Below are 12839 nucleotides of genomic sequence, written 5' to 3' on the forward strand. Positions count from 1 at the left end.
AGAATACCACAGTCAGTACAATAACAGCACTTACACACAATGTCTGTGAAACAGACAGATTTATCTAACACTACTCGTCCAACTCAGGTAAAATTAATGAGTACAGTTTTGGCAGCATTGCGCAACCTGACTAATGGAAAGCTTGACAAAGAAAAAGAAAACAAGCTCTGTCTATTATATCATGTGAAATATGTATGTCTTTAAATTTTATCCAAACACTTCTGACTGCAATGGTAGCATTTGGCCTATGAGTCAGACAGTGGTGGTCAATGGACAGCAGATGTCAGCAGTGGGTCAGCAAACACAGTGGTGTCCTCGTGGTACTGCTGTATCCATATCTGTTAAGTTGAATAGCACATGTGGTTTACCATATGTATGAGTCACATCACATTCATGTGACTGTTAAAAGGGGACGATGAGCACCACAGATTGAAGTAAGAATCCAGGCTGCTAATTGAATCCAGATCTCCTATCACGTGTGGGTCCAAACAAACACACCCATAGAGTTGTGAGCAAGCTATTCCAACTTCCTGACTCTTTGTCCATAGCTCACACCCACAGCAGGCAACGCCCATGTGTAGTCCTTAGACACCCTGTCTCTTAGGGATACAAAAATAATCATAGCAGCCAAAACATCTTAATTTGCTTATGAGCATTGTGAAATATTAGACACCATGCAAAATGAAGTCACATGAAAATACTTCAGTATCATGATTCAATATGAGCAAATGACAGTTTCACTTCAGCAGGACCGACCACATGCATCACATGGCATCTTTCTCTGTACTTTCAGCAACTGTTATTTTCCAGATCCAACAGAAGAAGGCTGCACTGCATACAGTTATGTTCTCACTTTGTCTACATAACTCCCAGATCCTACGCATACCATAACATAATGGTATGCAGGCTTATCTCATATACAAGACAGGCTGAAAAGGAGAACCACCAGATAACACAAACTGATGCCAAGAACATAGTATTACTGGAGCAAAGAGGAGAAATGCTTCCAAATGCACCACACCTCCCTCTCTGTCAGTCAGTCAGGCTTTCACTAACGCACAACTATCTCTACAGGGAACAGGCGAGGCTGAATCTCAGCAAACAGCCCCACCTTGTTGGACTGCAGGTCTGCATAATCTCATTTGGCAAACTCTCAGTGTGCATAACTCAATTTACTATCCAACAGAACAGGAATTCCCCAGCCCAAAAAGTCAGATTTTGGGGTTTTGATACTTTCATTGATGCATGTAGATTGTGGGGAAAATTGGAGTTGAGGTTTTAAATTGTTATTAAAATTGATGTATAGTTTTTATATATACAACTATATATGTTGTTTTTTTAAAGTAAAACTTTCACCTGTAATTATCTGTGGAGAAGGAATCCATGTCACAATGGCTGTGTGAAATCTGACAGTGTCGCAAATACACAGTGGGGTGTGCTATGGCACTGTTACTGATACTTCATCTATTTTAACACGCAGATAATTAAATCACAGCTAGATCTCAAAGGACTCTTCTCACCATCTCACTAAGACCTTTCCTAAAAAGAAACTGCCTCTAGTCCTCTTCACAAAATAGAAACTGTGATCAGTAACATGCAACTTTGAGCCATAAACTGTAATCAAATCACCCCAGACAACAGAAGTCAGAGATAATTACAATGTAGGTGTGTTCTTTGGAGTATAAATATTTTAAGTATATGACAATGTAAGGCATGCATCAAAATAGCCATACCCAAGACCTCCCACACATCCAAGAAAGGTGGGGTGCAGGATCAATTAGATCACATGCACAGAGAATGTAGGACAAGGCAGGAAGTAGGTTAACTGGCATGCACTCAAACAAACCTTCAATGAAGTTAGGCCAAGTCTTGTCCTCTGGCTCCCCCAGTGAGTGGTCCCAGTCTGCCTCAGGTGAGGCTCCCTGCACCTTTGCCTCTGCTGCCCCCGACAGTAGCGCCCGCTCTATGGCGATAGCTTCCAAAACATCCAAGTCCAGTTCCTCTCCTTGTGCCTCAGGATGCTCAGGTTGCACAGGTGAAGGTGAGTCTCCCCCAGTTGCTTGAGGACTGACAACCTTCTTAACCTCAACTATCTCCTCAACTACTACAATTTTCTTCCTCATGGCGGCCTCGTCTGTGTCAGGGCCTACAGACTCACAGGTGTCACCCAGGTGAGGTTGCTCAGGTTTAGCAGCTGCGGGAGTGGCAGTGGCAGAGGGTGTGTCCTTCAAGTCCCTCTTCTTCTCTTCCTTCTGCTGTAAGGCCTCAGAAACAGAGAGCCTTTTCTCTGTGCTGCGCTCTGCTGTCTGAGTGGCCAAATGTTGTGCAACTCTGGGAGGCTCCTCTTGCTTGACTAGGGGGCTGGCCTGTGTCTGAGCTACAGCTGCCTCTGCTGGCGCTGCTGACGCTAACTCTCCGGCTGTGGGTGCTTCCCTCGCAGTGGAGGATGTTTTTGGTTTTGGAACCTCCCGCTTGATTTTTTCTGCAAAGAGCAGTGCTGGCTCCACCTCCCCTTTGTCTGCTGGGGCCTCAGAGAGCACAGCTGCTGCCTGTCCGACTTCCTCACTGCACATTCTTTCAGGAGTCATCTTTGTAGAAACATTCGTTTCTGTCAGTGCAGAGGCCATGACAGGGCTGTCTTTAACTGTGGCCTTGGGCAATGGTGTAACGTCAGTGGAGGGTAATGCATCAGGCAAAACTACAGGCTTTGTGTTTATAGTCTCTGTGTCTGGTGTCTTAGCCTGCTTTTTCCCTTTCCCTTTCTTCTTACCTTTTGAAGATTCCTCTGCAGCTCTCTCTGTGCTCACTGAGGATTTAGTCTCAGCTATGGGTTTGTGAGATTCTGACTGCAGTGCAGAGCTTTTCTTTTCAGATCTGGAGCTTTCATGTATAAACTCCACGCGGGTTATTTTCTGTAAAGTCTCTGTTTCAACTTTTTTGACGGTTATTTCCTCCTTTTTCTCTGGCTCCATGTGCAGCAATTTACCATCTAACTCGCCTTTGGAGCGTAATGGTCCCTGTGTGATCTTAGTGACACTGCTTCCTGCAGCCTTTTCCTTTACTTGTGCTTCACCTGGAAGCTCCACTGGGGGCACTGTGGGGATCTGGCCAACAGTTAGTGATGCTTCAGAAATAGTCACAGTTTGCTTTGGGACTTCCTCCTTCTCATCAGCATTTGTCGGGATGTCTTTTGATTGCTCCCTCTGCACATTAATTTTAACCTGAGCCTCACTTTTCGCTACAGGTGAGGCCTCCTTAGTCTGAACACCATTACAAACAGGCCCTAAAGTAATCATTGGGGATTGTGATGGTTTAGGGGTACTTTCTGCTGGCTCTACCAGGGGCTTGTCTTGAGAGGATTTTTCCTTCTCCACTTTTGGGTCCTGTGCTTCCTGAGAGTTGACACTCTTAGAATTCTCACCTGGAGATTTCTTTTTCTTTCTTTTTGATTTGGAACTTCCTTCAACCACTTGTTGGGTTTCCTTAACTCCACCTGTGGCATCAACATTTTGACTGAACTTGCATGAGGAGTCTTTTTGTGCTAACATAGGATCCTGTACTGATACTTTAGAGACCTCCTCAATAACTATGGTCTCACCTTTCATGACATAAGGAACCACCTTTACATCCATTTTCCCCTCTTTTGTAACAACCTCTGTCACTGTAGCTTCCCCCTTGACTAGTTGTACATCTTCAGCATTGGACAAAGGCACTGAGAGAGCTGATGTACTAATGGTAGTTGAAACCTCAACTATTGAGGTTAGTGTGGTTGTTTTAAGGGCCACTTCATCGGTTTCAGGCTTTGCTGAGAGATTCACTGAGGTTAGGGTAGAATCAATGGGCTCCTGGGTCACAATCAATTTGGAGATCTCCTTTGGTGCATCAGTGGACAATACTGGCTCGCTGGTCTCTAAAGAAATGGTTACGCTGGAAGTTTTCTTGGCCTTCTCATGATCGATCTTTGATTCCACCAGCGTCTTTGGCTCTTCATGTTTAATTGATTCCTCCTTCCTATTTGGCTTCTGGGCCTTTTCTTTCTTTACATCTTTATTAGCAGGTTTTGTGATGACAGAGGTGGTGGTGGTGGTGGCAGTGGCAGTAAGAGGTTTGGATGTTTCCTGAGCAGATGCCTTTGTGGTAACTGTCTGGGGCTTCACTTTGTCAGTTGAAGGTTCCATTGCAGTCTTCACCTCTGCAGGTTTAACTTGATGCACAATCACCTTTTCTGACTTCTTGTCTTTTACACCTTTATTAGCAGGTTTTGTAATGATTGGAGCAGCAGTGCAAGTGTCAGTTAGAAGACTGGAGGTTTCTTGAGCAGCAGCTACTGTCATAACTTCTTGTGGCTTTTCAGATGCCACTTCAGCCTTGACCTCTGCAGGTTTAATTGTATCCACAATCAACTTCTTAATCTTCTCTTCTTTGACCTCTGCATCAGGAAGTGCTCCGGTGGATAAATGGCTTGTGATCATTTCATTAGAGTTTATGGGGCGTGTTTCACCAGAGATCTTGGCCTTCTCCTTATTTGTTTTGGGAGTAAAGGATTCGGCTGGAATCTTTGATGTTGCACCACCTGTACCGCCAGCGACAGCAGACACATCTAATGGTAGGGCTGCTTTGGAGGACACTGATGTCATATGAGTGGTCTGTGATACATCGTGTTTCAAAGCTGCTGTCTGGACAGGAACAGAACTTGGGACCTTTTCCTTTTGGACCCCAAACACTCTTCTTTCCTGTGATGTTGTAACTGGCCTCTCACTCCTCACATCAGGCGGCTGACGGAAGACTCTTTTAACCCTGCTCTCCTCCACCATTACAGCTTCACCTCTGAAGCTGCTCCCTTTCCTGAATAGAGGCTGAGGCTGGTCCTCCCCTTCCAATGATGCTTTTGGTCTGACTGATTCCAGTGGACGGCCCCTGAACCTGGGGGTCCTATCAGAGTAGCTTTCTTTCTCACCAGGGCCCATCATCTTATGGCGATAACCTTGACGCTCAGCCAGTGCATCCTGGCTTTCTGCTTCACCCCTTCGTCCTGGCTTGGGAACATAAGACGTGGGACCTTCTACAGACTGGACCCGTGAAGCCCGCTGAGCAATGGATAGAGTGGTGGCTGGCTTCCTCACCCTCTGCAGGGACATCGGAACAATCTCAGCGGGCAGGCGAAGGTAGTCGCGCAGGTAAACAATTCCCTCATTAGACAGGTACCAGTAGAAATGTCTCCAGGCAAATGTCTCCTTCACATAGCCCCTGGACTTAAGAGACCCCATTGCACGGATTACTTGTAGGTTGCTCACACTTTGTACCTCAGGATGCTTGATCTGAGGCCTCTTATCCTTCTTGGCCACCATGACACCATCTCGAAAGAGGACCTCATAGATAGCCCTGAGGTCCCGCAGGGGCATCAGCATTCCAGCAACCATTGTGCTTTGTGTCAGAAAACTCTCTCAATGTAAAACTAATATGCAAAGCAAGGAAAGAAAATGTCACACGTCTCTAAAGAATCCACTGGCAAAACCGGCTGTCACGTGTTTCTCAATTCAGTTTAAAAAAAATAAAAGAACAAATCCTTGCAATCCTTTTTTTCCTTACTTTCTTTTCCTGGTGTTTTCTCCTTCGGTTGTCTTGGAAGAAAACAAATATTCCTCTGTGAAATCTGGCTAAAACAAAGTCAAAAGTGTACTGTCTCCATTACATTCAGCGTGGCTGAGAATGAACAGTCTCCGTTCTGCCGAGATGGCAATGACAGAATGGAAGAGAGGCAGTGTGTGTGAGAGAGAGTGTGAGAGAGAGAGAGAGAGAGAGAGGCACACTTCTCAGTCCAGCTCCTCCTACTTTCTATCTCTATTCCTTAGGAAAAAAGTGGCATGGAAAAAAGTTCTCACTAAAGTAAATAGTGCAGAAGGAAGTAGGACACAATGAAAACAGAAATGTCTGAACAATTTTATTTGAATAAAACTAAGACAACTATTAACACACTATTAAAGAGAGTGTGAGCACATGTTCTGTTGCTCTGTGACTTTTTCAGAGACGCCCACCCACTCACGAAAGTACACACCTCCGGTATACTGTATACACACAAGACACGACTGCCTGACACACCTTTGGCACACACACCGGCCCAATGAATGGACTGTTCTAAACACAGATTAGTTACTGTATAACAAAGAGAGTCAACTAGTCGGCTCCTACATCTATCTTACACTAGTGCAGCTCGCTGTGAGTCTATGTAGGCTGTTGAGTACAAGGTGTCTAGTATTACACATTACTCGATCGTATATCACTGAAGAGCTTTTACTCTACTCATGAGGTGTGGTTTTCAGTAGTCGTTTCACACACTCTTTAAATGTGTAGAGTCAAGGCTGGTGACATTTGAAGAGAAAGTATATACATCACTGCAAATGTATTTGGGTCACCTTTAATAGACCGAGACATTTTACAAATCTTTTTATAGACGGGAGGAGAAAAGACAAAACTGTCATGACACTGCAATTCAAACACTGCGAGTTTGATATGACCCATGCTGAGTGAATTTAATAGAAAAAAACATGTTTTATTCTATTCATATCTGTTTGTTTGGAGGGTCTCCAGGCCACCCGGAGAAGGAGGCACCGTATTTGAATCAGTGTTTCTCATTGCAGTTCATTATAGTGATGCAACAGGCTGTAAAGCTCCCTAAACATGTGTTGGTGCTTCAGACGGCTAACATTAGGGCTCCGTTCCTCGATTTAGACGTGAACTGAGAATCTCTTTTGCACAACTATATAAAGAACTGTGCATTATAGCTAACCTTTTCTGTCCTCTCAGGAACATGATATCAGATTACTATCCCGAGATCACTTCCCTCTCCTGTACATCTGTCTCCCGTTTGTCTCTCTGTGTCAGTGAGAGTGTCCTGTCACAGCCAGTCCAGTGACAGCAAAACTGACCATTGTCAGATAGATAGAGCAGAGGAACACATGTTCACTGGTATAACTGGAAAGACAAAGGACTGAAGAGTAGAGTAAGCAGACGGCACTGTGCTGGAACACGGTGATCTAGTTGCGAAATTATAGTTGCGGTGAATGGGCAGCAATGAAAAGATGCATTCCCCTGCAGTTTGAAACCACACACACACACACACACACTATTACACATCCAAATACTGGCGGAAAACTGTTTTCTTTTTCTCTTTCACCATAGCAACAGTCAAACGAAGTGAGTCAGGTCCAAGCAAGTGAGGCACTTATCCGCTTTAGGGGTTGCAGTGGAGCAGTAGGCCATAAATCTGTTGTCCTGGACAGCTGGACTACATACTATCATTCATCATGCTGCAATTTGTAAAGACACTGTGATCTGAAACAAACTTTTATCACATTGTCAGGCCTGTCTGACAGTCTGAACTACATTAAATTATTACTATTATTATTATTATCATTATCATTTCCTCAGCAGACAGCATATTTGGTAATTATGAACCTCAATCATCACTACTTTAATAAAGCAATTCCTTTCACATGATTGTTCTTGAACAACTCGTCAGTCTGGCAGGAGATGCCCCACGACATGCCAGTGTGTAATCCACCTGTATAGCAGAAACATGCCTCATTACGTTTATTATCTTTAGATGTGCAGGTAAAGTTGGTGATTAGGATTAAAGACTGGGAGGAGTTTTCACAGGAGGAACAAAAGGATTCTCAGGTTCCCAGTGAGAGAAAAGCATTCCTCTGTATTACAAAACAAATGTTTTATCAGTGACATGCAGCACTTTGCCTGAGACTGAAACAGAGGCGGTAGTATAGCAGGTACAAGCTGATTGTGTTTGTGCATGCCTGTATCTGAAAGTTTGGGTTTAAATAAGTGTGCTAGTGTCATATTAGGTTGGTTCTGAGGCAATTAATTATTCAACCCATTAGATAGGAGGTCGTACAAAACAACATGCAGGAGCTTATTTATACAGAAATATACAAATAGGATGCAAAATAGACATGCTGATCCGCTAATATGTCTTATTTGAGGTGATTTGCATCACTGTGCATGGTGCCTTTGCTCTCTGGGCTGCATATCAATCTGATTTCATGCACTGTTTTTTATGCACAAAGCGTTCAGTGAACTTCAAACATGCCACACTGACCCTTGCTCGGGATGAGACCCAGTCTGTTCAGTCATGCAAACATTAAATATGTCAAAGAGGTACTTTATCAGCAGACAGGGCCATGAAAATGATGTGTTTCTGCTTCTCAAACTGCTTAGTCATTTACAGCAGTTGAATGCAGGTTTGAGTTGGTGCTAGTAACTTAACAAATGATCATTTGCAGATTCTATGAAGAGTATTTGCATGTGTACATCTATATTATGTTCAGATTTGAGCAAACATTGCCGCAGTCAGCCGCGGATCGGGGCATGATGTGATCATTTGAAGCAGATAAAGGTGTAAAACAACTTTGGGTAAGTGTCTGAACACTTTTCTGATTTTGGAGTCAACTCCCGCCTCAAAGTGTGAGACCTCTACAAGTCCCAAAATAGACTTGTCACCACCAACTGATGGTGTCTGGCTACTGGCCCACCGTAAAGGCCTTCTCCTCTGGCGCTCTATTGGTGCTGCACACGTGCCTTCTATTCTGACATCAGATCCGAGCCACTCGAGCCACTTCCATGGAAAGAAAAGGTCAGCAGGGTCTTTTCTTACCCTCTCATGTCCAGTGCATGTCTTATAGGTTCCCTCAAAGAATCACACATCAGCATTGTGTGCGAATTACAAACTTAGTGTGACACCATTAAAATTAAAATCTTTAAATTGAATGTACAAAAGAAAAACACATTTCTTTAATGTGCAAAGATAAGAAGGAGATACAAATGTTGTCCTTTTTTTTTTTATTTTTTAAAAGGCAAATAAGAAAGAAAGCCTCCTATTCCAAAACATGACTTGCACTTTTCAAAGTGCAAAGTGCTCCTCTTATATCTGGCTGAGCCTATTTTTATGCCTCTGTGCCAGCAACAGTCGTGTCTGGGGAAATATGTGTTTTGGTTATATGTCTGTCTGTCCATCCATCTGCCTTTTGGGAATTTGTTCAAATTTGGTACAAACTTGAACATTGGAGAAGGATCTGCTTACAGTAAGGATGTGAAAGGTCAAGGTCAGCGTCACCTCATAAAATGTATTTTCAAGAATTCTTGTGCTAATTATGTCAAACTACACTTGACACAACTTGTCTCCTGGTTGTCTGTAGTCAGGCTTGTGACCCCTCGCAACCTCCTATGTAGGGAACAGCTGTGACCCCTGACAGAGCTGATGCATGTTAAAGCACAAACACCTCCAACTGAGGTTAGAGGTTGTAGTGAACCAGATCATATGATCACATGGAGACAGGAGTTTTGAATATAGCAATTATGTTCTTATATGTTCTCATTAAATTGTGAAACAGTGAAAGGGAATCAAGAAATTCTTTACATTTCCAAAATCTTTGAATGTAACTGGTGCTATAAAACATATAGCAAATTATTTTAAAAGTCCCTCTTTGGATAATTATTTAAAAAAGTCTTGATATGACAAATTAGAAAGTTAAAACCTATGATTTGTCGCACCTTTTTATCAGACAACAAACTTTACATTAAATTAAATTTCCATTTTGTTGCAATAGTTTACATTTTTGTACCCATGCTCGTGGTCTGTCGGACCGGTGATCTGTCAGACAGTTCATTGACCACTTTTGGTCAAAGCTGAACTATCTTCACATTCATGGTCCCCAGAAAATTAAGGGTCACTCTTGGTTACAGTGATCAGCTAATTTCTCCTCCAGCACCAGTGGCTGTCTTTAAATTTAGCTTGTGAAATGTCTTGATAACTGTTGGATGAATTGTCATTCCTCTTCAAACACCAGTGGCTGAGGTCCTCTTTTGTTTTAATTGAAATCATACAGGACAATTATTTTAAAGCTGACATTCCTGTCAGCTTTGAACAGAGATTTAACACCAGCAACATTGTTATTTTATGGATGTTAGCAGGCTAAAGTTAGCATTAAGGTCAAAGCATTGCTGTGTTTAAGTACAGCCTCGCAGAGCTGCTAAGATGCCTGTCAACTCTTACACATGGATGCAGTTTCAGTAGGCTTAAAGGTTTGTCATTATATATTTTTTATAATTCTAATGTCATTACCTGCACAGACCTAAGCAAATGTATAAGAACTGATCATTTATTTTACTTTATTTATTTTGTAGTGAAGTTCCTTAACTGAATTCAATGCCTAAACAGAGGATGTCGTATATTGTACAACTTGCTCTGTGGGGCAACTTTGTGATTTTGTGCTATATATACACACACTTGTTGACTTGTCTATTGTAACATGCTGACTGACAGTGAGGCCTTAATCCCACACTCATTTAAACTTTATGACAACCTTGACTGAAATCTGTGTAGGTCAGTATGAGCAGCAGTTTCAATTAGAGCTCAAACATAGAGAGCAAGTGGCCCTTGAAATGCCAGAGGCATGAAGCTTTAAGGTTTAACCCCTCGTGCAGAGCAGTCCCTGGCCATGTCTGCAATAAGTGGACTTAATGACAGATGACCTGAAGAGACCTACAGTATGTGTCCAATGCAAAGACAGAAAGAGCAGAGACAGTTTCAGGAATGGCTATAGTAAGAAAGTCTTACAAACTATAAATGGCACCACCAAACACAAACCCACAGAAGTGTGCAAAACCACAAAGTAGCCACAGACAAAGAGGCACTGTGTGTAAGAAGCTAGTGAGCAGAGAGGGAGAGCGAGAGGTGTCTTTGGCATTTCCACACACTGCTGAGGTAAAAAAAAAAAGAGGCAATTTATGATCGAACAAAGGAGTTTTTCTTTCAGAGTTGAGGAGCACGAACAATAGACACAGTTCTGAAATCAATCAAGACAATATGGAGAAGTGTTCTTGTAGCTTTGCCAACCTAAGCTTTTTTTGCCTCATAAATATCTTTGGAGTTATATAAGTCTCATTAAAGACTGTGGTGTGCAAGGTTTGTGTAACTTTGTGTAAAAGTGAGAGAAAACTCCAGCAAAGAGTTACCGTATATTTTAGGGAATGATTAAGTTTAAGCAACATAAAACTGGTGCTGACGTCCCAAGTAGAATAGCCTACTCTGTGGGAAGAGTAAGAAAAGCCAGCTCTTGGCTTTTGTCTCGCTAATATACGCAAAAATGCACATGGAAAATCTATAAACTGATGTGGGCTTGAGGTAAAAATGACAGGCCCTGCTTGTGTTCTCAAATGCACGAGTCACGGATCACACTGACTTCTCCTTTTCCAGAGTGGAAAGAAATGAAGTCACAGATTATGCCTCCCTTTGCCCCTCTTGCCTACCAAAAATAAGCAGGAGCGCCCAAAAAGACTTAATTCTAATAAGCTTTCTGTCATGTACTAGTCATCGTGTCTCGATGTGTCCAACCTTACAATGCCCCCTGGAGCCTCTCAGACTTGGACAGAAGCCCACCCATGAGGGGGTAAATGGGGCCAGACTGAAAGCAGGAGCAGTGTTGTGACAGGTTTGCTCTGTCCAAACCTACAAACAGCATCGGCCATAGATAACAATGGAAACTTTCCCTTGAGCTGATGCAGAAGATGCCAAAGTTTTCATCAACCCGTCCTCTCACATTTCCTCCTGCAGCACACTGTATGCAAAGCAGAATATAGTCTTGTCATTGTGATGTAAAATTGAAAGAAAAAAAGTTTTAGTGGTAAATTCTGCAAAAACAGCCAGCGACTACAAAACAGCTTTGTATTGCTAACTAGTTCCAGCAGTAAGATCTGAACAGAAAATTTGAACCAGCCTTTGACTCCTCTGTTTTTTCTCTTGTGAGAGCAGTAAGCCAACTCAGCTAAACGAAAGCCAGGGATCAGAATCAGCATTCAAGACATTGCATTGTTGTGCAAGAGATCCATGACATGCTCAACTCTCTGTTTAACTCTCTGTTACCCAAAATGAGAAAAAATGATTTTCTATCTGAAAGTGGCCACACCTCTTCATGACATAAAGTTAAACCTGACCAATGCTTAGAATCATTCCCTCGCTGCATCCTGCCTCAGTTTGGATTTCTTAATATCCCTTACCTTTTCTCGGGCTGAGCCAGAACCGATCTCCAAGGGGATCACCTCTGTCCATGCTGTTGTGATTTGACATATTATACAAAGGCCTCAGCGCCTCCAACAGAACAGAACACCTTCCTTATGCTTCCAGTCACAACCACTCAGCTACTCCTTCTTTTTACCCTTGCGAGACCTGCTGCAAGATGGGGCAAAAAAAGAGAAGGAATGGGAGCAGAGGGGTACTTTCGAGGGGGGGTGGGGGGGGGGGTATGTGAGAAAAGAACAAGGGGATCTTTTCATCTCTGGCCCATAAATGCAGAGGAAGATCTACACTATAAATCTGCAAGCCTTGCCAGGCTGAACACATCCTCTCTGCTGCCCCGGATACCCTGCACCATGTCCCATACATCTGAGAGAGCCCACGCTTTATTGCACCAAAATACACACTGGACGCCTTGTTCGAGAAATCTCACAAATTACAGGCACAGAGATTAAGATGAAGGGTGGACATGGGAAAAAAAGCAAGGGCAAGAAAACAGACTCAAAACAAAGGACAAGGAGCGAGTCTGCAAAAGGCCCCATCAGGGTTTCCAAAATCCACCCAACAACAGCTCTGGCTTTGTCTCTTGCATACTTATTCTCTGGTTTACAGCGAGCATTTAAGTCTTTTGTGGGTCGATAAAAACCGGTGAGTTAATCTTGAAAAGAGACTCATACATCAGCAGAACAAAGGAGAAACAGTCCCAACATGTAGTGCTCCAATGCAAATTTCCTTTCAATTTGCAAACAACTGGCAG

General features: G+C 43.0%; 1 protein-coding gene across 28 annotated transcripts in view; it reads right to left on the reverse strand.

Moving 5' to 3' along the window:
• Positions 1–12839, reverse strand: part of plecb (plectin b) — a 126989-nt gene that overhangs the window by 57677 nt on the left and 56473 nt on the right. For 11 of the 28 annotated variants that reach the window (XM_020091261.2, XM_069537941.1, XM_020091259.2 and 8 more), the window contains exon 1: positions 1847–5776. The exons of 15 other annotated variants lie outside the window; for them this stretch is intronic. In XM_020091261.2, the coding sequence (XP_019946820.2) occupies positions 1847–5420 (3574 nt within the window). In that variant the 5' untranslated portion in view covers positions 5421–5776. Of the gene's footprint in view, positions 1–1846; positions 5777–12066; positions 12226–12839 lie in introns of those variants that run through there. 2 more of the 28 variants (XM_069537958.1, XM_069537955.1) reach the window with 1 other exon arrangement.

This window comes from Paralichthys olivaceus, chromosome 13, assembly GCF_024713975.1.
Source record: "Paralichthys olivaceus isolate ysfri-2021 chromosome 13, ASM2471397v2, whole genome shotgun sequence".
NCBI lineage: Eukaryota > Metazoa > Chordata > Actinopteri > Pleuronectiformes > Paralichthyidae > Paralichthys > Paralichthys olivaceus.